The 27,942-nt window shown below is 36.9% G+C and overlaps 1 protein-coding gene across 1 annotated transcript; it reads right to left on the bottom strand.

Moving 5' to 3' along the window:
* Positions 1-359: 359 nt before the first annotated feature.
* LOC102800504 (short transient receptor potential channel 4-like) lies at positions 360-21,450 on the bottom strand. Its single transcript, XM_085492883.1, has 10 exons — positions 21,133-21,450; positions 9,996-10,120; positions 8,567-9,064; positions 7,241-7,622; positions 5,730-5,872; positions 4,303-4,775; positions 3,298-3,496; positions 1,885-2,058; positions 1,516-1,557; positions 360-1,290 (listed from the first exon to the last, which is right to left on the bottom strand). Exons 1-10 carry the CDS (start codon positions 21,293-21,295, stop codon positions 895-897), a joined length of 2,595 nt encoding a protein of 864 aa, XP_085349009.1. The 5' UTR covers positions 21,296-21,450; the 3' UTR covers positions 360-894.
* Between the last annotated feature and the right edge of the window lie 6,492 nt (positions 21,451-27,942).

Raw genomic sequence — 27,942 nt, 5'->3', positions numbered from 1 at the left:
CACTAGAGGGCGCGATGTATAAATGAGGTGTATAGTGCGAGATTTTGAAATCAGGCGTGATGAAGTGATAAGGTCTGAACACAATAAGAGCAGATGTAACCAACTAAAATATTTGAGATAATGCATAAAATGGTGGGTGTTACCATTATATCTCGAAGAATATCGGCGCCATTGAGATCCCGTAGCACACAAAGCAACAACCAACAGAAAGGCACACACTATTCAAATATCATCTAAGGAATATGATACTTTGATCAGAAAATTATTTAAATTGAGATAATACTACATATCTATGTATGATATACACTATAGTTAAACATTGTACGTATATTGCCAATCAACACAAATCAACGACACGCTTTTGGCAGTTTTCAATGCAATCCTATTTTTATTCACAACTTTGTTAACTACAGAGATCAAACCCAGGTTAGAAAATACAAATACCCTAATAATACTTTACAGCATAAATATTAAGTTGATTGCGTTATTACTCTTCATATAATTCATATGCCTATATTCGTATATTCGGGTTTAACAGAATGCAACTACATGTATATTTTTATCACAGTTACATCCTCAAAGCCTATTCAGCAAGAAATGTTTTCAGTGCGTTTATTCCATTCACGTTTTGTAAGTCTTTGTTTAATAGCCAATGGTTATATATTCAGAGAGCAGAGATGGTGATTAACGTGTTTATTCGACTATTCACGTATAGCAAGATTCTGTTCAAGTATGATCATCTAGTCGCCGACGCACATCTACTCAAACTGTCCAAATGCATTGCTCATCTGAAAAGGATTGTCAACCAATTAGAGGGCGTCTCGCTAGAATGTGTAACACGAGCTCTGATTGGTTGATTTAGTGTGAAGCATCAAGCTGAGACATTCGAGACATTCAGACTCTTTGGTTGTCCAGCGTTCCGCGGCTAACACTGAGGGCAGTAGTTGTACTAGGAGACGGGACATCTGACATAGAGTAAATGGTTTCGTCATCGTCTTCATCGTCAATGAACAGCAAGTCGGCGTATCGATCACGTGGCTCTGACGCCACGGCATCCGCCAAAAGGTGGAACATTTCGCTTCCCGGCCCGCTGCTTTCAATCACGTCTCTGTCCTCCACCTTTGCCTGAACGTGGTTGATCTTGTTGTCCATATCACCGAGTGCTTCGAACATATCGTACTTGAATCCGGAGATGTCTTGTTTTAGTTGAACCAACCAAGGGTCAACATCCTCTTCCTCGTCACGCTGCTTCTCAAAATGGTATCGTCGAACTACGTCATGAATGACCTCCTGTAAAATGGAAATGGACATGCACATCGCTTAGGAAATCGAGAATGATCGTTTAATCTCCGAGTCCGGCTTTAATGTAAGTAATACACAATGAACCAAATATACACAGTTTTCTATTCGCTACCTATATTGATAATTTAAAAAAAATGCCAAAATTGACTTTACGAGTGTCGTTAAACGGGTTAAATCGTTGAATCAGTTTATATCAAAGCTGAGGGGACTCACCTCGTACTCCTTAACTTTTGTTTCTATCATGGATTGTTGTTGCTGCAAGAGTGTTTTTGAAAAAAAAAATGTAATTTATTTTCAAATATTTATATGTGATATTGAAAAAAATATATAAACTTATCGGCAAGTGAAATATGAACTTAAATTCTAGAAAAGTATTCTCGCAAGTGTGTCGAAGCATATACACAATGCAGAATTTGATACGTTGAAAAAAATATACAAGCTGCTCGTTGATTGGTCAGATGGTCGGTGTTGGGGTTGGGGTTGGGGTTACACTCTTGTAAGTACCTTCCACATTTGTTTTAGAACCATTTGAAAGCCGATTTGACATGCGCTGATCTCACAAGATTTTTTTGAACTACTCACCAATTTGATGTGCTCTGGAGTGGTACAAAGCCCGTGCTTAAAACGACGAATAAGGCCCTCAACGCCAAGTCTACTAGGCAACAAGTTGAATGGCGGTGGCAGTGCAGCGCCCTCTCCGAAATAACTCATCCACAATTCAGCTCTAGAGTACTTCCACTGAATGTCGGCATCTTCCTGTGAATAAATTAACATAATTATTTCGTCAGTAATTGCCCATAATGCATTTCGTAGCATTATTGGCATGAGATTGAAAGTAACATTTCAAGAAAGTATGCACTCAATTACATCCAGATTATCGTGTAACAATAAATCATAAAGAACATTGACACATTGTCTGCTGACTATTTTTAGAGTAACTGTAATATCTCAAGCACAGGGACATGAAACTGGTGCAATATTGAAGCTATTGGACAAGAGATGTGACTATCATATCAGATGAACATATAGGATCATGTGACCTCATTAATATGCATAAATGTAATATCTCAAGTACTGTTGCAGATAGGAACACTCAACCAATAAAGTGTTGAAACTTTTGGACAAGAGATTTGATAAACATATTAAATGAGCATATATAGTCATGTGACCTTATTAAATATGCATAAGCGTAATATCTCAAGCAATATTGAAGCAGTTTGACAAGAGATGTGACTGACATATAAAACAATGACATAACAACCTCATTAATATGCATAACTGCGATATCTCATTGAAAACCCATGTAGGAATGCAATCTGATTCGGAGGCCATTCGCGTGATTGAGGTATTAAATAAACCATGTATTCAATAGTCAGAATAGTAAAAAAACACAACAGCAAAATTGGTCGTCAGATAAACATTGGTATGACATATGCACTACCGTATTCGCCTTTATTAAAGCTTTCAAATACATACAGGTTGTTATAGTAGTATGAGTAGTCTTAGAGGATGTCTGAAACACAGATTACTTTTTTCCCATTTGTTGCTTGCCTAAGTTAAATTTGATTTATTTAAATTAGATATTAAAGTTAAGGGAAAGGGAATGTAGGTATACCCAGTTCTAAAATGACACCCAGTCTGACCATTATCTATCGCACAGACCACTTTCCCGGAAGTCGGCGTTTCGCATGCGCGCGCATGTCGTTTTGGGGTGTAACGTAAACTTTCACGCGTGATATGTGTTTCTGGGTGTTCCAATCGACGTAACAAAAATGAAATTCCCTTATATCGACTATCAGCAAACTGACTTGTCTGTATTTTCCGCCATGACAAAGCAGTAGTGTTTTTGCATCCCAGTTTTGGTACTTCCGGGAAAGTGGTCTCATGCACATAATACGCCGTGTGATGGCGTGAATTCGTTGGCACATCTATGAATCCAACTGACCGACTTTTCCACCCATCCAACACTCTGAAATGAGTATAAGGTTTATCTACCTCGATGGTTGTGTACGTTTTTGTCATCATAGCAATTAGTATATTCAGCAGCACAATAATGCCAATCACGTGATACGCTCCGTATAACGTCTGTCCTACGCCCTCAACGAACCATCGGTCATTTCCATAAATCTCAAGACTGTCCAGTTTTGTAACTCCAAATATAGCCCAGAAAAGCGTGTTCATTGTAGTGCCCATGCTGTGTTGACAAATCAGATCATGGGCAGTAATGGTTAATTTTTAGTGGCACTATTTTGAAGAAAAAGTGTGGGAAAACCAAAGACAAATTATTCTGGAAATCTCCTATATACATGTACATTGATTTTACTGGTCATTGAAGTCCCAATACAACGAATACAAGTTAAATTAAATATCACAGCGTTCTAACTCGAGCAGACTTTTCAATTTTATTTCAAAGTAATGAAAAACCTTCACTTTGTGCATATTGCCCTCTAGCGTCCGGATTTGATTTTCCTTATTTTTTGGTATCGACATTGGGGGCGCTAGTGCAATTATCATGGCCACTTATTGACCTGACCTATTCAAATCAGTACATGTACGACCGTGACAAGTACATGTATTATCCTGCATCAGAGTTCTATCGTTTTTATAGTGTTCTTTGTAAGCATAACTCTATTTTATCGATGATGGCTTTGCACATGCGGATCAATTTATAACTCTAAATCATTGTGAAATTTCAGATGACTTCAGATATGGTTTCACGAAATACATATAACGAGTACTCAAGTATGGACAGTAAAAGTGTATGAAATGTATAATAATAAATTAATAATTTTAGAGAAATATATAACAAGATAATAAAAATAACATTAATTGTTTCGTCAGCTATAAATCACTATAAATCAACTGTAATACTGATCAACTCTTTGAATAGCCTGGTTATCATAGCGACTATGACAGGTACCTGGTAATAAGCTATACTGTGTTTTAAGCTTTTTTTTCTTTCATATGAGATAATTATAAATGATTTAAGTGAATACATACGTGGAGAACACTTCTTTACAGTCGTCGACGTGCGCCATGTTACACTGCAGTTCTGCTTTGAGGGCGTGGAACCAGTACAACTGATTCAAGCCAATGGAGAACGCCAACCATACCAAACAGAATATCATCATAAACTTAGCAATATCCTGGAACATACGACCTAGCGAGATTTGCATCGGGCCCACCTGCTGGTTCACCACCGTAATTCGGATCAGGCGCATGAAGCTGAATACTTTCGCGACGGCGAAAAAAGCGCGAGAAATGATATCTGCGTACGAGATTTCAATTTTCTGGAACGGAAGTGGCGTCATCTGTGTGAGCATTTGGTCGGTCGTGATGTAATCCGGCAACATCGTTCCATTTGACATTTTGATCGTGACGTCACCAGTGTTGCCTCCGTCATCGATGTAGACCAGTACAGGAGTCCCGTTGTTCACAGAAGCCACCAACGGTTCTTTGGTTCCTCCCAATACCTAGAAGAAATTAAATAAGTGCTATACTTATGGATACTCTCAGCAACATCATACTTTAACATTTTCACAATTTAAACTGAAACGAGTGGTTTTATTGGTCGATTGTTTACAATTGTTGTTAACTGTTCTCGTTGATTGTCTGATTGGGTTTAACTACCATTGAAATTTATATATATATGAAGAGAATACTTTTGTTGCGCTGAAAGTAGCACATTTATTATTTATTGAAGATGCAAAGTGGTTAACCATATGTTTGAGCAAGTTTAAATAATTATTCTGTTCTGTGTTGTATTTTGGTAGGAATAATAGTTAACACGTATAACCCTACTGTGGTACAGGTAAATCGGGGGCACGTACTCATATATGTATTTATCTTCATTGTGATGTTTTATTACTAAAACTGTTTACGATAAAGTATCGCCACGGTGAAGTGTTTATTATTTTTAATTATTTTCAGTTTGGGTACCCATATACATGGGTGTAGTACATTGAAATATTCTGGCTGAGAAGTAACGGTTTATATCAATGCTATTGTTATCACATGACCATGGTGCATATCATTTACAGCGATGACGTATTGATATTTTACACTATACCTGGCAATATTCGCGTTAAACGTCATCAGGCTTTGCGTGCCCGAAAAGTACGCGGTATGATAGTTTGAGAATGGAAATCAGTTGTCAAGCCATGTGCTCGAAAGAATATCAATTCTGCTTCTCGAAATACCACAAGATATTGAACGTCTAATGGTACAATGACAATTCGTGATAATAACGAATGAACGCTTAATGTAAAACAAATGTCATTACGAAAGATACTATTTTTGCCAATTTCAACAAATCACCAACGGCAGTAATACACATAGACGTCATCCCTAATACATATTTTATTCGTAAAAGTGGATTCCACACACACTGGAACGACTCCTGGAAAAGAAGTGAACACTGTTATTACCTGAACTGACAGTGCAAATCGTAACCCTATCCACCCCCAGAACAGCAACAACGTGGAATAGTCCAATATTTTCATCTGTAAATTGTCTGTGATGACACGTGACCCGTTTTTCAAAACTATTGCGATTTCCTCCCAAGTCATTCCTGGAAGAAGAAAATGTATACTGAGTCGTGCTACCTCGGTTTTTCAATTTCTTTGGCTTCAAGTTAAAGGGTGATAGTCGTCAAACTTTGAGTAAACAGTGTATTTTACACGCATGAAAAATGCTTTTTGCATGTGAACATAAAATCTACACAGGGAATTTATGGGTAAGTGAAAGAGTATTGCCACAGTTGCGCACGCGTCATAGTGAGGTATGACAACAACCTATTTATTTAAAATAAGCGCTAATTGGAACGAGCACCTGGTCGATTACGAAAACAGGGTGTAAGACAAATTTACGAAGAATGCCTGCGTTCTAGTGGGGGCGTATTTCCGTCAGTAAGTCGTTTTAATACATGTGGCCTAGGTGGTGGTGTAACGTGTGACATTTACAACCTTAAAAGAATGAAGTAGACGACAGTATTGGCTCCAGTTGCTAAGTCAGAAATTAAGACAATGAAGCAGACGACAGTATTTGGTTCAGTTTCTAAGTCAGAAATTAAGACGATGAAGCAGACGACAGTATTGGGTTCAGTTTCTAAGTCAGAAATTAAGACAATGAAGCAGACGACAGTATTGGGTTCAGTTTCTAAGTCAGAAATTAAGACAATGAAGCAGACGACAGTATTGGGTTTAGTTTCTAAGTCAGAAATTAAGACAATGAAGCATACGGCAGTATTGGGTTCGGTTTCTAAGTCAAAAATTAAGACAATGAAGCAGACGACAGTATTGGGTTCAGTTTCTAAGTCAGAAATTAAGACAATGAAGCAGACGACAGTATTGGGTTCAGTTTCTAAGTCAGAAATTAAGACAATGAAGCAGGCGACAGTATTGGGTTTAGTTTCTAAGTCAGAAATTAAGACAATGAAGCATACGACAGTATTGGGTTCGGTTTCTAAGTCAAAAATTAAGACAATGAAGCAGACGACAGTATTGGGTTCAGTTTCTAAGTCAGAAATTAAGATAATGAAGCAGACGACAGTATTGGGTTCAGTTTCTAAGTCAGAAATTAAGACAATGAAGCAGACGACAGTATTGGGTTCAGTTTCTAAGTCAGAAATTAAGATAATGAAGCAGACGACAGTATTGGGTTCAGTTTCAAGTCAGAAATGAAGACAATGAAGCAGACGACAGTATGCTAAGTCAGAAATTAAGACAATGAAGCAGACGACAGTATTGGCTTCAGTTGCTAAGTAAGAAATATACCTTATTCGCAGGTAGCCGAGGAGGTATCGTGAAGAGCAAGACAGCCACGTGACTTGTTCGAACGATTACTGCAATACTTTCTGCCAAGAGAACTTTATTTTATTTTTTATTCCTATCCTTATTAAGATGAAATTTTTTTTTGAATCTGTACTATAAATACTTACCAACGATCCAGAAAACTATCAGCCATTCTTGCACTGTAAGAGCGGATGGACGGTTTTCTCGTTGTAACTTTTCGTAACGCTCTTCATTTTGCTTATTCTCGCCAGCGACGGCACTGTCGATACCTATCGTCTGCATGCCAAGAAGAACCAGGAACGCAAATGAGGACGCAGTATTACAGACAAATTTCACGAAAGGTATCTTCAAAAAATGTGAAAATTTATGCTGCGGAGCGATTGTATAAGCGACCGAGAATACCGGGAAGCATAGTCCAAATAAGATGGTGAACAGGAAAGATTTCATGCCGCTTAGTTCCCTCCAGTTTGGTAATCCTTTGAACCATTTTTCAATCAGCAACTGTTGAGTATTGGGATGCGTCACAAACTGTAAGAAAACAAAAATATTCAATATCATGTTTTGCCGGCATTGGTTTGTTGTTTGTCTGTCTGCAAGATAACTAAAAACATCACATATGATTCTCAGGAGAGGTTCCCCTCATTGACACAAATCATTGATAAACACCAGTTGATTAGATTTTGGAAGAGAACTGGATCCACTGGTCATTGATTCATCATTGCTCGATAAGTCGCATTTTGCAGGAGGGATCGCGTTTTCCACTATTAAACCTTTTTTAGCGATCTGGCACAGTTGCCATGGAAAATAGCATATTTCATGAATGATTCGTCATTGATAACCTAAATAGGTTACAGGCGAATATTTATGAAATTCTTAGAAGGGACAAGGACAGTTTGTGAGAGATCTGAGACTCGTTTCCATGGAAATATGAATTTTTTAATGATTATTCATTGCCATATAACATATTAAAGACGAATTATCACGTTTTGTTTAGGAGAGGTTTGCTTCGGACAAAGATTAATCGATTATATTTATTCCGTTGTTATGGAGACAATTTTTGGAGGATTCTTCACCAATGTCAGATACGGTCTGGTTCGTTGAGTGAATTAACTATTCAAAACTCAATTTGGTCTTCCTTTTCACAAAGAAAGCGAAAGCTGACATAAAAATGATAAAGTTGTATTATGATAAAAAGTTATATCATTACAGTAGCGTAGTGACAACTTTGCAACTGTGGTCGGAGTTTTACAATAACACCTACAATACAATGATTTCTTCCACAATTGTGCCTCCTCATAATATTTGATAACATATGTGCCAAATATTATAACAAAGCACATAAGATAATGCAGATAATGGTTGAGGGGTACAAAGCAAGTATCGTCACCATGACTTTCGGGCTCTCAGTGATATTTTCGCGGCTATATTTGCGTCGAAGCATATTGTTGAATTGTAATAACATTCAGTCTCACCAATTTCTGACCATATCGAATGGCTTTCTTCACCTTATACGGCATGTGTACGTCAATAGCATTATTGGCCAATATCTCACCGGGGTCCGTGCATAACAACGTATTCTGTTCTTGCGAATCTCGAATCTGGCCGATCAAACCGGCACCAAACTGCTCGCATTGGTGAGCCAAGTCAGAGTACTGAAAACGGAACTCATAATCTCGTTCGCTCAACTCTCTCAGTTTGAAGCTCAGCTCGAATGCCGAGCTTATTGGATCGCTGCACGTCAAGGAGATGTATGCCTCGCTGGCTAAAGCTCTATAGACGTTCACAGTTCCTAGAGAGTGTTCCAGGGTGTATGCTTCCGACTGGAATTCGTAGGTCTCGGGGTCCTGAATTTCAGCGCCACAGTCCAACAAAAGTTTAATGATATCGTAGTTATTGTGATGGGCTGCTAGTATGATTGGTGTGACGTCAGGATGGAAATCCTCGTTCAGGGAACGACAGTATAAGGCGTCCTGTAGAAAAATAGAAATAATATACAACATACAATGAGTTATTTGGCGTTTTGTTCATTCAAAGTCACTGCATGTTACCAAGTCAAAATCTGAGTAAAAGAACGAGTTTAATCTCTCCATGGAATACACACAAACTGGATGTTTTCTATATATCGTTGTCTATAAGCGTTTTGGGCAATTCAGAAATAACGCGTATATTGTGGATTAAAATAAAGAATTCGTATTGCTTGCAAAATGCCAAGTAAATACTGCGGTACTTAGTTTCGATTCTAAAAGACTAATTCTTTTACAAACTTCGTTCAGCTATATGAATGTTTGTGACTAATAGAGCTAACATTTGATTTTTAGATTAAACCACAAACTTTTAACGCTGTCTGATTCAAGCGGAGGGACCAATAAAGGACAAGAAAATCGTAACGCGCCACAGTCGCCGTAGAGGGCACAGCGCTAGTTCGAATTCTGCGTAAAAATAATTGTTAGTTCCGTAGTCAAAACAAGCAATAGATGTTTGCTAACCATAATGGGCGTGCACTATTTGGAACATCGAAATATATATAATTTAAGGTTGCCTATGCGTATGTATCAACATTTTAGAAGAAAATAAATTATATGAATTCAATTTTGTTCAAATTGTCGAAAAAGAACGTGGATAATGTTTTGAGTAAGTTTTTTAGAAAAGGGTATTATTTATTGTGACAAAAAAATGTTATGTTAGCTGAAATGTATCAATTATTCGTTCAATGAAAACTCTCCTGCACGCTTTGAATTACCCGTATATACAGAAAAATTCGGGCGCATGCGCATTTGCGGTATTTAACAGAACGAATCATGCTTTGTACGTCCATAACAACGTTTATATGTTTACGATAAATCATATCTAGATTTAAAAATAACAATTATATGCATTATAGGTAACTCTGAAAGCTCTTACCTTCTTCTTTCTTTTTTTGATATATTCGCAAATCAAATCAACGATTTGTTTAATCTGCATATCAACAGCACGAAGCAGTGCATCGCCGAGTGCCACGTTGTGAGCAAGTAACAGTTTTATAATATCTGTAAATAAATTAGAGCCGTTACGTGGACCTACGTCGAAATCAATCCCCGGGGAGGGGGATTTACAAAATATCAGTGGTGTGACGTCAGTACATTAAGACCCCTACTCCAAAATGCGATAATGTTGACAGACTACGGTTCCTATTTTTTGTTACCTTGGAATGTATCATACTTTTTGCTCATTTTCGAAATTTAATTTAAGCTGCATGACTGAATGTTTTACTCACTTTTCAGACTAAAGATCGAAACATGTTGACGCCTATCGAGGTACACTGTTAACATTTGTTTAATTTTTGTTAAAGTGGGAGGGTTGTCACCTGCGCTCGCGCGGGAATTGAGTCCCAAGCGACGATAACAACGCACGCCAACAATGCAAAGGCTCATGGGTAGACGTTTGTTTGTAAACAATGACGCTATCTGACCATCTGACGCATGCGCAGGTGACGACTCCCCGCTTCAACTTGCATCATAATAGTTTTTCTATTTTTTATTCAACAATGTTCATGTTTGTCCATTTGGTCCAAAATAAAAGAAGAAATTGCACACAAATTTATAAAAATGTACAGAATATTAGCGGGAAAAATTACGACGTCCGATTAGTTATATCTGAATGTGAGGGTTTTCTAGAATTAGTAGTATTTGAAAACAGATCTTCAACGGAAATTGTCAAATTTAAGTCTGAGTGAATTTGCTTTTGACGCACTAACACGAATCTGGTATGGTGGCATGATGTAAACATACATCTAATTTTCGCTCAGATTGGTTCCCGGCGCAAATAACTAGTAATCGCCATATTGTTCCACTGGACCGCGATTCCGGTCCAAAGTCACGTGACTGTGTGACGTGATTTTTAAAACATTCCAATTTTAGTTCTCCGTAGACGTATCTGTATTTAATTTACTACAATAACGCCATGCCCGTGGCAGTCTGCCTGGTCAGTCAGACTTCATAATTAAGAGGGTTCTGGAATTTCCGCTGTGTGTGCAAAGAAATAACAAAAGAAACAGTTTTATGTTCGCCCAACTTTTGAAAGTAAAAGAAGAACCCTACTCCATATATAGAACGACCTCGAGTCTATGTGCTGACGTCAGGTAACTAAGGGAAATATAGCAAAGTAAGAGAACGTGATGGACCAATCAGAGTACTGGATCCATCACGTGTGCCTTGATGTGCCATGACCATCACGTATCCTCGACACTATCACCGTTGTACTTATCTTACCAATAATATTACTACTATCATAACTAACATTGACTACCAGCACTCTCACTCGCAATACTACCAGTATTATGACCACTAAGACTCTCATGATCATGACAATCACCAACAAACAACATTAGTACCACAATCATAACTATCATTCCAACCACCACAGAATTACCACTATTATGAACAGCTGGAAAAGGATGAAGTCAAAGAAAAAGAAGGAGTGATCATCACGGAATTTGATGATAATAATAATGATGGTGGGGAGCAGAGGAATGACGACAAGATTGGGTTGATTCACCTATAAAAAACCTAAATGAGGAAGACAATTCAACAAATTTGTGGAATTCCAAAACAACAAAATGTATGGTATTACCTATGAGTATATTAATATGATACAATGTGTGAATGAAATCACTCTCTTTATCTACTAGAAACTGTTTTAACCACATTTACAGACTAATTTTTGGATTTTAGAACAAAATGTCCGTCAAAGTATAGTACTCGTGTGCAAACTTTCAACTGAATCAGGCAATATATTATTGGGAAATTGGCATGGACATGAATAAATACAAAATGGCCGCTATTTGGCCATTTTCATTTTAATCTCAAAAACAAATATGACGTACATCTGTAAGCCAATAAGCATGATTATGATACATGTACAACGTTTGAATGAAATCATCATGTTCATCTCTGCAAAGCGGTTCCTGACACTTTTCGTGATAAGTATCTAAATTTAGCAAATTTGAGAGCTAAAATGGCAGTCAGTCAGTTATATTTGATCAAATAGTAAAGAAAATCGATGTACATGTCATTTTATGTAAGTTTTCATACATAGTATTCGTGTTAAATTTTAATGTGATCGATTAAAGCATGTATGAGAAACGGTTCTGGACGAACGATTTCGGAACTGGGACTAACTGATACTGAGAAGAGGGGCATTATTTTTTCAGCTTGATATTGGGCAGGGTCACGTGTTTTTAACCTAGTACTGTGGAAGGTCAGCATTTTTCTTTCAGACTGACTCGAAATCCCCTGGTCCATTCCCCTACTAATAAACACACCGTCCATAACTACTTTTGTGGCTTGATGACGTCCGGGGCACTGTGACTTTGAGCAACCCCAAACAATGGATATAAATCGCTAATTTGATTTTCCGCAGTCTGCCCTGCATTCACTGCATATTAATATACTGTTTTTCTTAGAAAGGCTACGCCGTGACTTTCAAAATTCTCGTATGTCCCCCGCCACCCGAGAACAGGTGGCGTGATTCTAACGATTGCCGTGTGCGTGATGTTTCGCTCTGTATGTCTGGATAATAACTTGAAATTAGATAAATTATCCGACCGGAACACGCTCCGCTATTTTATTGAAAAGCTTTGCAAATTTTACCGACATTGTCAAGATTGTGCGTAACCTTTCAAATACAAGTGTCACAAAAATCTATAGAGGCAGGTGTTGTTAAACAACCTACACGATTAATAGCAATCTACTTTCCCACATTTTTCTAAAAAAAACTCACCCATATGGAGTAACGGATATTGAGCGATTGCGAAGGAAACGCGGCAATTCGACTCCTAAAGGCGTAATTGGATTTTGGAGAAACTTTCAATCATGCGCCGGTTATCAACAATTGACCGATTATATTGCGTCATTTTAAGTGGAAGTCTTTGACACACCGATGGTAGAAGTGACAACATCCCCGGGGACGTGCCTGAACATAGATCATAGCTGCGAAGTTATTTCCCAAAACAAACATAACAACTCGAATCGATTTGTTATTCCGATCTCGAATACAAAATACGAGATGCGTTGATGACACCGCTGGTAAGGACGTTGTCACTTGAATGTGTTAAGCAGTATGTCGTCTGGGGGGAGCTATATGCCTTCTTAACTCTGCACATTTAAATCAAGAACATTGTGTTAAATCTGTCAACATTTTTTGTTCCTATTCACATTTTTCTGGAATTTTCCATAATTCCGTGGTTAATTGATGGAGGAGAAAAACAAGTCTCGTAGCTTTCTCGCTCTCAACGAGATCTCCGCGGCCATTTTCGTCTAAGGTTTTATCTAGTATTCGAAATTCCAACCGTTGTCCAGTTTGACAGCCGATTATTTTTAAATATTAATAAGTAAAAGGCAAGGCATGTCAAGAGAGCGCAGCTGAGAAGTTTTTTGATCTACTAAAAATAGAACTGTCGTAACAAACGTTGAAGCGTGTGAGCTATTATGAACATTGAAATTTATTCAGCTCACGCGTAATAAGTAGGTGATTTTTCCGTTCACTGCGAAATCTCGCGTACTTGTGTGAATTGATAGACTGAACGTCTGCCGCAAAAATAGATTGCTTTGATTTGAATTGAATTTGAAACTTGATTTGTTATAGGTCAATGTCGAAATACCGAACTTTCAAAGGTCACGGTGAATATGACATTGGAAAATATCAAAATTGACCGTCATCAAATGTCTATAGCGTGAAAATATCCCCAAAATACTTGGCACAATACAAATTGGCACTATTTGGTCATATAAATGTTGACATTTTCAGTGTTATAACGCGTCAATTTATATATGAGACCAAGTTCAGATTTTGGTATTTTTTTCAGCCCACTAAAACCTGTGACTGTTATTATGTCTCGAATCGACGATGAGCCGATTTTTATTTCCCGTTTTACCTAATTAAGTTATACTAAGATTAATATTTGCATTTATTTTTTATTATTTCAACATATTTCGGACAAACTCTGACAACTCGATACTCGGTAGAACGGTACACCAGTTCTTCGATTGCGTTATGAATATGTTTACTCTTACGACTTTCCCCCTCGATGCAATGCGCGAGTCATTGTGAAGAAGGTTTTAACTCGTAACAAGCATTTAGAGTTGAACTACGGGCCAGTCTGTTATCTTACCATTTGAGAATATTTCTAAAGATGTCTTGCAATGAATGAGCTGTCTTGATTTGGATAGTTTGCAAAATATTCAAAATGTCGCTGCTCATACATTATAAATACTCTTAAGGTATTTAGATATATCCCCCATTCTCCACTATATATATTCACCTACATATACATATACATATTATTAATAGAGCCCACTTCTTTTGCGACTGACTGCGATCGCTTTATCAAATTGTTGAATCTGCAAAATGTTTGAGGAATTGTTGTAATGATTTAACTTGACTTTGACGTTCATTTAGATTTTTTCATCTCACCCGTACGCAAATTAAGCGCATGTACATCAAAGACATATATAGTAGTTATGCTGGTAGTTTGACCACGTGCCATCAATGTTAACAACTCGTCGAAGTAGCTGTACAGTAAACAACTAAAAAGCCAGTGAAATGTTGATTCTAGCTTAGCTGAAAAAAAATTCTTTTCATGTTTGTCAAATTATTGATCTGGCAGTAAGAGAAGGTGCTTGACACACTAGACTGGCAATATAAACATACATTGGTACCATATGTTCATTTGATTGGCTCTTCATTCTTGCTAGAGGTCATATGCTTGACCTATACACGCATTAATTATTCGATGGTTTATAATTTTGCTATTTTTGCCAATAAGTAAAATCCACTGAATCAAATCCACGGATAACATGTAATATAACAATAAAGGTCATTGTTTCCCTGCCAAGTTTATGAACCTTAAACCCAGTGAAATTGCTCAAAACATCAGTGCAATTAAATGCCACTGAAAATATATGTGTTTCACAATACTCGGCAGACACGTACACAACCCATACAACATTTTCCGACTTTTATAAATGCTGATCATTTGCGTTTACCCTCTCCTGATACTGGTATATTCTGAATAGTGTTGAAGAAGTTGAATGTAGAAATGTTCAATCGAACATATTTGTAGTTGGTCTGTCGGGAAAAATAGCGTATTGCGCTTATATACTATGCCCAATATCACCCTTTTAGCGAGATGTATGAGCGACATTCGATATCTCATTTATAGTTATATACATCATATCTAAAGCCCCATCTGAACACCCCAAACATAATATCACTCAAACAGCGCCCAAAACATAGTCACAACACCAAAACTCAACATCTGAAACCACAATACCCATAACGTCGTCATATATAACTTTCTCACTCAAACACACCTTCACACATAGCATCGCCCAACATAACCCAAACACAAACTCAACCCAACCCAACATAACATCGCCCAACATAACACACTCAACCCAACATAACATCGCCCAACATAACACAAACTCAATCCAACATAACACCACTCAAATACATCTTCAAACATAGCATCGTCCAACATAACCCAAACGCAAACTCATCCAATCATAATATGATGAATTTATTTTTGCGTATCTGTTAATCGACTTAATTAGCTGATTACTAACGAATGGCTGTGTTATGTCTGGCATCGTTTAGGCCATTTGAAGTTTTGGACGGAACTTGGCTCAGTGATTTGGAACTAATTACGAGATAACCGTCGCTATTCGGACTACTATTTCTGACAGTTAGTATTCGTAATTATTAATGTAGTGAAAGATTAATCAAAAGATATGACGTATTCAGTACTTAGTGTGATTGGCTTTATGATTGAAGGTTACGCCCTAGAGTCTTTTTACTGCTTTGTAATTGGTTAGAGTTTTGAAAATGAATAAAGTTGTTTTAGTTGGTCTTGGCGAGTACACGAGGACAGACGCAGTCCAGTCCTGTAGAGTCCATCCCTGGAGAGTCTTGGGCTAGTCTTGAGACGCAGTCTTGGGCTAGTTTTGGGTCAGCCTTGCGATAGTCTTGGGGACTTTTCCCCAGGGCGCTGTGTCTTATAGAGTGCTCAAAAGACCGACTAAGACGAGAGTTGAACGTATTTCGTTGTGTGTGTCTTATTTGACTGTAAAGCTTATGTGACTTCCCCGATCCCGTACCTCAAGGGGACGCAATATAGAGACGAGACGAGATTCCCCCCTGACACGTGTGGAGAACCCTAGAGAGAAGAATTCCCCCCTCATAATAACATCACTCAAACACAACGTCCTCAACATAACATCGCCCAACATAACCCAAACGCAAACTCGCCCAATCATAACATCATTCAAACACAACATCTTCAAACATAACATCGCCCTAACGTATTATCACTCAATCACGTAACCAAAACACTTAAAAGCAATAGATGGTTATTAAATATGTTGATCAGATCATGAACCCAATGTCTTGAATAAAGCGCTGGTTGAATGTCTCTATCTACAATGGTGCTCCAGGTATGATATTTGTGCATGTTAATTAGGTCACATGACCATATATTGTTATTAAATATGTTGAGATCATGAACCCAATGTCTTAAATAACGCACTGGTTGAATGTCTCTGTCTAATAGTGCATCATATATGATATTTGTGCATGTTAATTAGGTCACATGACCACATATTGTTATTAAATATGTTGAGACCATGAGCCCAATGTCTTCTATAACGCACTGGTTGAATGTCTCTGTCTAATAGTGCATCAGATATGCTATTTGTGCATGTTAATTAGGTCACATGACTATGTATGATATATGTTCAAATCGAATGTGTCTTCAATATTACACCGTGTGAATGTTTATATCTGCAAAATAATTATTAAAATGGCATCACATTTCATTAATAGATAAATATCTTTTCAAAGTGTTGGCGAAACACGAATAATTGTCCATCACATTCATGTGAGCTAACACTTAATCAAAATTCATAACCGTAGAAAACTTGTTCTTTTTGCTATTAATTCAGAATAAGAGAAATGCCAAAGAAAATGACAACTAAAACATGATTTGTTTTTGTGTTTTTTTGGTTCACCTACGTGTCACTCTTGAAATAAATAAACGGTGACTTTTCAAATAAATTTCTAGAAAAGCAATTCAAATGATTAAGCATTGATTCACGTAAAACAAATCGCGCCCCCTGTGGCATGTAGCGCATAGCAACGCGTAGCGCGCAAGAATGTTTTTTTTTTGTCGTTTTTATCATTCGATAACTTCACCTAAAAAGCACCTAATTTAAGCTTAATAACGTTTGTACTCGTTGATCTGCGCAACAGTCAAATCGCTATCTTTGTTTATTATGAGACCCATATATCTCGCGCATGGGTGGCGCGACGACTACCGCCTTTTGACCTTCGGACAGCCGAATTCCATGCTTAAATTCCGTGTGATAGATAATATCGTTTCACATACCCGGTCACCGATAGTAATTAACTAATGGAATTCCTTCTGCCAAATTATTTCACTAATTCATCTACATGTAATACGACGTGATCTCACAGAGAGATAAATATACAATCATCGCAGCTCAGTTCATTTTATTCGATCGTTCTTCCTCCGACATGATAAACGGAACCTATTGTGCATGGGCGTTTGATGGTTAATAATTCTGGCGATTCGTATTATCTGATACCAATTTATAGGTTTAGAAAATGTCAATAGTTACGCGGTTAATGCGTTCTATGAATAAAACAGTTAAACGAAGTGTCGGGAAGCACGAAGGAAGCCAACAATCACGTTTCGCAAAATAAACCTTCGTATTTCGTTTCTATACCTTAAAATAACAATCAAGACATCTAGCTATTTCAAAATTATGTCCATTTAAACAAAAATTAACAAATAAATAAAAAAAACATAAATAAAACCTTGTACCAATATTTTAGCGGTCAATTAGCATATGGAGTGTTTAAGGGAAGTGATAATTGATCTCATCTCGGGCCAGTTTTGAATCGGTGTACTCGACCTTTCATGAAATCGCCGTAGTTAGGGTGATCATTGTATTGATGTGATGTGTTCAAAGATGGACTGAACGACGAACTCCATTTATTAAACTAGTCTCCTATTTACAGGAAGTAACTGCAACGCAAAGTATCCCATTTCCCGAATCCACGCGTGAAATACAACCACTTAGGCGCGCTCTTTGTCGTCAAGTAATGCCGGATTATATCCACGGCCATTAGAGCGCTTGATAGACAGCTGTCTTTTTCATCTGACACGTTGTAGATTTGTTGTTGTTTTTTACTCTTTGTTATGTGAGTCAATGAATAAATTAACTAATTAATGAAGTCCTAGAGTGACTGTGAATTAACATTTGAATTAATAGCATTTTGTCGGGGTTGTTGACGCGTGCAGTTTGAAGCGTTCAATATCATCTAAACTATTCATAACTGTTGGTTTTTGAACGATAGTTCTCGCATGCTTAACTCAAAATAAAAACTCTATAAAACAGCAATGATTAATCCAATCGGAATTATGGGATTGCCTGTTCATTGGTCAGGTTGAATTATGCACGCGGGAAATAATCACGTGATTTACGAAAAATTTAAAATCCTCTTCGGTATCTGATTGCGTCCACTGTGCATACAGGCGTATTGCCCTTTCGGATTTAGAATAGTTGAAATAGTACATAAACGAAATACGACGGCGGATTATGACATTCACTTCGTCTCTATATATAACAACTTATTTAAATATTGACAGGTTTTATTACTTGACAGATCATACATCTTTTTTTCTTTTTAGAAACGTTCTCACACTTGTCTTAGGAACCTTATTCTGCGTAGGGCGTATTGCCCTTTCGGATTTAGAATAGTTGAAATAGTACATAAACGAAATACGACGGCGGATTATGACATTCACTTCGTCTCTATATATAACAACTTATTTAAATATTGACAGGTTTTATTACTTGACAGATCATACATCTTTTTTTCTTTTTAGAAACGTTCTCACACTTGTCTTAGGAACCTTATTCTGCACGCTAATTGTGATCAACGGCTTAGTCGAAGTGTCGTTTATATTTACGATACTACTCCCTCTGTTCATATGGAGAGGACCGCCGGGAAGCTTCTTGCGATATATACACAAAAAATCAGATCATCGGATAGCCAAATGTAACATTCCTAAGTATCCCAAGGGTGTTTTCAAAACTCACTCTGTCGGCAATTATTTTCCTTTTTATCTCATGCTATTTACAGAAAATCTAGTCACGCGTGACTTCAGTTACTGGCAACACTAGTGTTGTTTTACGTTTTAAGATGTTATTCTGTTCACGTGACGAAATGTATAACGCCATTACTGAGAGGTTATCTAACCAATAAGCGTGAATCAAATGTTTTGACTGTGTGAGAAGTTTTCAGTTGATCCCATGCCCTCTCTCAACTAGCTTCGTTTGATATCCACTAATTACGATGCGTTGTGACGATAAAGTTGTGCTCTCACGATTTTAAACATAATTGTAGTGAGTAACAATCAGCTTGCGATACTATTAACGGTAAAACATATCCGTCTATATTTTCGTCAAAATATCTAGCATTCCGTGATTCAATCGGTAACTTCCGTACACAACACGGATTTACAGCGGTGCATCCGGCGCCTCCAAGACAATTGTCGTTACTCGTATATCCCAGAATACATTCCGACTATGACGTTATTGAAAAAAGTACATCTCGTACAACGTCGTAGTAATCGTGAGCTCACCGTCCCATCACAGATATACACTCGAAATGTACATTCCACCGAACTCATCTTACCCACCTTGAAATTCATTCGGGGTTGGTTTTGCTTCATCTACCTTCCATTCATTGTTGATGTTGCGCTAAGTATGATCGGACATCATCCCTTTGAATTCCATAAATTTCCCGCCAAAATATTTGTATGAATTATTTTAATAATTTGGAACCATCTTTACCGATATATACTACACTTATTTACGTTCGTAATATCGCCGACAAATGAAACTTACAATAACAAATATACGCTAAATATTCTTAATAATATGTATTTATATTCCCCGGACATAGAAGATAATGGTCAAATTATTCGGTCACCTGAGATACCTAATATTTCAAGTTCATCGCCGGATAGCTCAAATGTAGTATAAATAAGCCATGAAATGAATAATGTCATTGAAGTTTTGCTCCTCACTCATTGCTGGCATACCTGAATATCGGTCGCTACAACGCACATTCCACTGCTTCGCGGTCCAAGACATATGCAGAGTTTTCCCCGAATCTGCGACTAAATACTGTCCAGAATATCAACTTTATGACGTCGACACGTAGGCATTGAAAATGTTTATAATAAAACACACCTAATTAAAAAGAATCCTTCACTATAGTATTTCCTAAATATGTGATTGATATCAAACATGAATGACCTCGGGATAGATGAATGTTGGGGTCGCCTTAGCGACGTGTGAAGGTGACTGAAATATACAATTAACTATGAAATAGTATATAATCGAACCCAAGAGAACCCGGTCATTTATTATTAAAGATTTATGTTGACAATCGGTACACGGATCACATTTTATCAGCTATACGAACCTGGTCAATAGAAGCAAGATTTGTATTCCATTCGGACTGTGAAACGATCCTGGTAGGTTCATGGTCACAAAGTGTGTAATTTACTTAAACTCTCTACCAAGTATTTTCGCTAACTGGAAGTGATGAAAATTCATAAATAACCCTACTCTAATAAATATAACGAGATTGTTGGCTGTGTAGTCTCATCGCTATGTTATCTAGCTTGTAGTTACTACACATTCAAGTTCACAGATAATGATAATTGAACTCTACCGTTTAAAAATGGGTTAGTGTTTATTAAAAGAAGTATCATTTTAAGCACACTATTATCTGACAATTAAACCCCGAATAACGTCCACGACACCATTATTTTGAGAATACTTATGAAGTATATACTACAAACCAGTGGAGTTGTAAGCTATCACACCCGTTCTTAAAATGCGTTACGGTAGTTAGTTTATAAAACTGTGGAGAAATACACAAAACCTATTAACCGTTAACTAACCTGTACTGCCATTTTGAATGGCCAAAATCAGAGCCGATCTACCAGACGCGTCTGTGCAGTTGATGTCCAGCCCTCTGGCGTACTCAAGCGCTAATTTCATCGCTTTCTTGTCACCCTTTTCGGCAGCGGTGAGATACAGTTTTTCCATATTTTTCCGATTCATCCTGTTGTTTCTAATCTAAAGCAGCACGCGGTAGGGTAACTGCGTAATATATTGATAAACGGTGTCGCTAAGACGAAACTAGCAAACGGGACTGATATAGATCCCAAATGGAAAAACTTTGCGTCGCGATACAGATACTTAGAGTGAGTGAAATGGCATTTGAAAATTAAGAATAAGTTAGGGGTTCCACACACACACACAAGAAAAAAAACATAAGCTGGCAAATCATAGGCGGAAGAATACGAATGAATGCAAGAGAATTTTTAATCTGACGTTTCCGGGCACTGTATTCGTTATGGTTTGTGTAGTTTCATTGCGAATATTTTAGTATAGTCCCTGCAGTAACTGTAGCAATAGAGACAAGGGAATCGTGCCATCCCTAATAAGCTCCATTTCCCCAGCAACACTTCAAAGCGGCGCTATGACTCTGATATTTTTATTAGTATTTTATCACGCGGACAACGAAATCTATATTTTTTAATAGTCGAGCAGATGAAACAAATTATCGTAATTGCCAGTACAATAGCTGGCGCCGTTTTTGTTCAAATCAAATAGCTAAATAATGTTGTCGTGAGCGTTTGGAAAACAGATGCACATCCGGCAAAAACAGACAGTTTTATCCTGCACTGTATTAGCTTGTTAATCGATGCCGGAAGTGAAGTTGTGAGATATAGATGAGTTCCTCTAGTAATTCATATTCATAGTTGCTTTTTTTATTCACAATGCGATTTCACCCACAATCTCGAGAAATGACAGTAATGCGTGCAGGTTGTCATCAACAACAATTTCATATTTATTATGACGATAACTTATGTTTATTATATGGCATTTGCCAAGATCATAGTTTGCAAATGAATGTTAACCCGATAATATAGACGGAAATTAGTACGCCCGTTCACGAAATAAAAGATAGCGTACTAAGAACTGATTCTACCGTCTGTAACTATGATGGACGCGAACACATGACGTCAAGAGAGCATGTTTCACCCACTAGTGTTCTTGACAGAGCGCTAAAAAAATTACTCAAACTTCGTATCTTGAGTTAAAAAACCCATCTGCGAGTAGTATGCATTATACCTATCAGTCAGCGATGATGTTTTTTTCCAGTGATGCGATTTAACAGGATTCTACTTCATAATATTGTCCATTCTTCAGTCAGTCATCACTCACCGGCACAATGCGCCTTCGGAGTAAGCATTAAATTGACGGTATCAGGTGGAATGCAATGTTAGATAAGGTCACACCATGTCAGCCGGTAGGGAATAGAAACACTCATATAACCAAATCGATGTTTGTTTAGCTCAATTCTTCATCATCATAACGCAATCAAAGCGTGATAGCTCGCTGCGTTCCTCTCCGGTCATCCGGGTCACACAGTCATAAAGAAAATTGGCTATCATTTGCGCAGACACTGTGACAAGTTAATTTGCGTCACGACAGGCGGGGATAGTGGAAACGGCTCTCATCTGCATTGGGTTTACCCAGCACTGGCGTCTAATTTCTATATTTCAAGTACTTTAATTGGTTATTATACATGGTGGAATTCCAACTGGGTTATGGCTAAATATTGTCATATGTGCATTTCATAGATGTTATGGATTAGATATAATGAACCGATCTTAAAATAGTATTAAATAATGGAATCATGATTTTAAAACTAAATACTTTTTAAAATCACAGAGGATTTATAACAAAATATTAATCGGTATTTGAGTCATTTGCTAGTTGTTATGTGTCTGGTCGGTTTGTATGAAATAGATTCGTAACTACTTCGTACAAATAAGGGTTCAGACAAGTTCAGGTCAATCAAAATAACATGTAGATGTCCGGAATCACCAATTTTCTTCTATAAAAGTAACTCGAATATTGCGTTTTGTGTGTCAGTGCCCGAGTCCAGTGGTTCTAATATACTGTTACAATAATGTGTGCCGATACCGAAATACACCTTGTTGAACGATCTATGACGTCTTCACTCAAATAACACATGGTGTTTATCGCTACATCTTCGTTCGCACCCTTAGAGCAAGCATTCAGCTGTGGTTTTCTGACTTGTGTTTATACATACTTGGTTGGTAATCCACCGATGAAAACTGCGTACACATGTCAATGATAGTAACAGAGTCAGCTTTTTCCAATTATATCAAACGCGTGCCATTTTCTGAAATATCTTCGCTAACATAAATGGAAGGGTATCATTAAGTTGCAGTGACACGATAACCCGCGGCTTGTTGACGTAGGAATTGTCACGGATGTACGTGTGTCTTTAATAAAGATACGCGTTCAGCACCTAACCCCATATGTGCGTGGGACGCGTAATTCAGCTGATATAACGTCACAGACAACCCGGCGGTAAACACGTAGAATGGTGTGGTTATAGAAAATTTGTAATTTATTCAGGTGAATGATTGAAAAAAAATAATGGAAAGAACATTTTCTTTGAGGCCGTAAAATTATAGTATGAATAGCAGAGTAATGAGTTAAACTGTAGCTAAGCATGGAAATCATGTATAGAATTGATTCACGTGAGTACGTCCCAAAACAAACGAAGTATACGTTGCGGTGCTGATTCGAAACTGTCAACACATTTTATTCCAACATATGGCATCATCTTTTAGTGTGAGTTGTAATATTAATGTACAACCACATTCTTTGCAATTCATATAATTTACCAGCTTGTTTTGTAATTGCCTTAAAAATAATTTTACGAGCAGTGCTAACGTAACAGCACATTTCTATTTAAGCATGCCATAAATACGGGCATGTATATACAATAAACAAATAACTTTTACAGTTACCAAATATAAGTTTTTTGTTCATGTTGTCAAAAAAACACAATTTTTGTCGATCAATTGGTTTTTCACTTGTACACATGTATGGTTCTAAAATATACCTGGTTATGCCTGCAAAACACAACGCAAGTGTTGCCTCGAGCAATGTTACATGTTTGTTCCTGTATTACCTACGAATGACCCCATTTATGTCAACTGCCCCAGACAAAAAAACAACACGAAATAGGCGTTTTATGGAATACAGAAATATTTGATGTGGAGATTACTTTCGAAAAGCAAACTAATTCCTTTGCAGATTTATTGACTCAAAATAGAATTAACACTAGCAAATGTAAAATATTGTCTGACTCCATGCAGAGTACATTTGAATATGTCATTTTAAATTTGCGAACAATTGAAATGTTCACATAACTGGAATATCCTTATTTTTAAATAGAATCGACCCAGAGTGTTGCCACGGAACAAGGGTAAGCAATATGTCATCTCGGGACTCCACTTTGAACCTTGGTTTCTTTAGCGAAAACGTGTAACATGGCCGCCAGTTGGAATAGTTTCGTTGTCATTGAAGGGCGGTAGTCGTCGCGTCACGCATGCGCGAGATATATGGGTCTCATATGAACAAAGATGGCGACGAGTACAAACTGAGACGATTCCAAGCTTCAATTAGGTAATTTTTACGTGATTGGAAGTTATCGACGGAGTCACCGGCGGTAATCAGTGCAAATCGCGCCCTGGTCAAACCTCCTACTTGTGATTTCCATATGAAGAGCACATTGGATTATGGGAAAATCAATGTTTATCAATACAAATGTCGCACATGCGCAGCGCGACGACTACCGCGCTTTAACGATAATCAATGTGTGGGTTTTTATTATACGGGAAGGTCGCTTCATAAGGTAACCTCGTGATGACATCATTATATTTTTGTGAATCATTGTATATAACAACCACAAAAGATAAGAGTTGTCATAAACTTACGATGTGAAGATAAAATATCTTTTTTTGAGTATTATTAACTCGCTTTCTGCTTAGCGGTCGTAAAATGATATTCCGCATATTGGGGTGAATGGGGTTATGCACATGATTTATGAAACAGTGATACAGCCAATCTGTTATTATAACATGATGCTTGGGATTTGTATGAGTAAATATTCCAGATACCGGCATGGATTATCTATGTGCATCCTATGTATGTTTGCATTCTGTAAGTACAATTTTTAACGGGATTGCAAAATGTCATTTCTGCTTGAAACTGTGATAAATGTTATCGTGAAATGCATTCTGGGAACATTCGATGCTGCGTGGTTTGAACTGTATAACTCCACACTTTAAATAATTGTACTTACACTTATTGTATTAATATTTAATTGTATTTCGTCATCACACATAACACGATTATTGCGCAATTAGTGTATTCCCAGCGTTCAGATTTGAGAATTAATGATGTTGACCTTGAATAAATTACAAATAACAAATGGTTTTCATACCCACAATCCCAAGACCCAAGAAGATACTCGCGTTATGCATTTGGATTATTTACAAACTATAATTAATCTACATCAATAAATTTAATTAACAGCATGTTTGTATTTGTAATTTGCCTATAAATGTCAATAAAACGTTGATAATGTGATATGTGTATTACTAATAGACACTAAACTGAAGTTCCATGAACAAACATAATAAGTGTGTTTACAGTTGATTAAATAAATAAGAAATAGCTACGAGAATACTTACAATGATTAAACACAAGCAATAGAACGGTAACAAAATCGGTAAATTATAGTATGTTGTCACCCTTTGTTTGTGATAAAAAAATGACTTAATAAATCTTTTGTTCAAATTCAATCTTTCCATTTTTGAGGTTCATCTTGACAGAAATGTTAATAATAGTAATTTACGATACGAGTTTTTCTCTTTAGTTGAGTGTTGTTAACAATCAACGAATTAACCCAGTCACGTGACCAATTAATTTTTCTTACATCAAGTAATTTAAGGTCTGCTGCAAGGACGAATAGAATCAAATAATATTAATAATAGCAGCAACCTTGTCTGATTGATGTAATTAATGTCATAAAGTCAAAGAAATTACGCATTATATTAATAACAGAGAATATTTAATGTACAACATTGAAAATTGACATTTTACAAATTTGTGTAATGATAAGTAATTATATGTTATTGATTGTGTTGACTAGATTAACCTATTGGTGTCACTTACACTTGTGTTGAGGTAACACGCTGTATGATTTCTATGTTTCGCAAAAGAAATCACTAAATTATTAATTCTTAAGGTTTTTTTTCAACAACTATATTTATTTATAATTTTTGTGTATGGAAGTATATCTATGAAGTATACAGATTTATTATATAATTCTATGCTACGCAAAAAAAAAGCATCTAGCGAGATGTGCCACGCGTAATGCTTATACAGAATCTCGAGCAACGACATTCAAAATGACGTAGGTGAATAACCTTTACATCACCTCAGCTGAGACCGATGTGTCTTATTTCATACCCATCTTTTATTTTCCTATCGGAATCTTATTTATATGTGCATTGAATATAACTACGTTTTATTTTTTCATGTAAATTCCATGTTTATGATTGTATTACAAATGCTATAGTTTAAATTTCCTATTATTATTTCATACATTTCTAATATTTTTTTCGAAGCATTGGCTATAAAATTCCGAAATAATTATGTATCCCAATGCACTGTGGTTATCTATTCATTACCGACTGGAGATATCTGCTACGTATTCTTTTTCACGTGGCCATCACGTGACGGTGACAATTGTTGTGTCAATATCGATATAACGACCTGAACAAATATTTGCACACTAATAATACACTTTTGTCATTCACGCAAATCATTCAGATCGTTATGAATTAGGTCACCGAATTAGAAACAACATTGCAAGTTCTAGTAATGGCTTTGCTGCTTTATGCGTTGGTTCATTTCTCTGCGCATCCGATGGTACAGAGAAAGTAGCTACGGCTCTGCAAAACACATACTTGATTAGGCAAGTACTTGTTTACGTCAAAGTTACGTCAATCATATATGAGTAGTGTGATTGATGAACACGTTGAATTGGTTTTAGAGTGGCAACTCTTTGATGGTAAGACGATATGGAGAACAAGTAGCAAGTGTCTGCAGATAACAACGGTTAATTGTGTTGATATTTTAATATGCACATGTTGCACGGGAGCACATCCGTCATATCTAACATAGACCAATCTCACAGGAGACTTATAAGAAAAGTTTTAAGGAAGTTCGAGCTGAATTCAAATGTTGTACTGCTGTGTTGTGTCATCACAGGAAGCGCTGTCCCAGCACAGAACTGTGACATCGAACTCCAAATAGTTCGATACGCGTTACTTATCATTACTGTACAAAGCTGCTTTGCATAGAACTCGTTTGCATATTCGAGCTGCAAGAACCTTGGTGGTTAATACAGTTATGCGTAAGTCACTAGGTTACTTTAATTAGTTTAATACAACTTTTTACTTCCTGACTCTGAATAAAATGTTCGGGTAATTACAATTAAAATATACATGAATTACGTTGGAAAAGTGCAGTCTTTTCAAAGATGTCAAAGTATCAGATTATAAAATGAATGATTAACCCTATAAACTGACTAGAAGCTTTGTGATCTATTGCTGTTAGATGCAAAGAATCGAATCCGTTCAAAATAGAAATACTATTAAAATATTCACTAGAAAACAAGATTAAAAGGGGATGTTTGGAAATCCCTTTGAGTGAAATTAGTGTTTAATAAGTTCCCAACTATGTACACTTGTAAACAGAACGCTGCTTTCCTCAGTTTAAGTTTGTCACGTGCGACATATCACAAC

Source organism: Saccoglossus kowalevskii, chromosome 18, assembly GCF_978046115.1.
Source record: "Saccoglossus kowalevskii chromosome 18, keSacKowa6.1, whole genome shotgun sequence".
Lineage (NCBI taxonomy): Eukaryota > Metazoa > Hemichordata > Enteropneusta > Harrimaniidae > Saccoglossus > Saccoglossus kowalevskii.
This window is presented reverse-complemented; position numbering and strand designations above follow the sequence as displayed.

Bases quoted from the DNA above. Each gene is read 5' to 3' on its own strand.
- LOC102800504 (XM_085492883.1), bottom strand. From the start codon at position 21,295: ATGAATCGGAAAAATATGGAAAAACTGTATCTCACCGCTGCCGAAAAG. The intron at 9,065-9,995 runs GTAAGAGCTTTC...ATTTTTCTACAG, and splicing joins TCAAAAAAAGAAAGAAGAAG to GACGCCTTATACTGTCGTTC. The intron at 1,558-1,884 runs GTGAGTAGTTCA...ACACTCTTGCAG, and splicing joins CTCCAGAGCACATCAAATTG to CAACAACAATCCATGATAGA.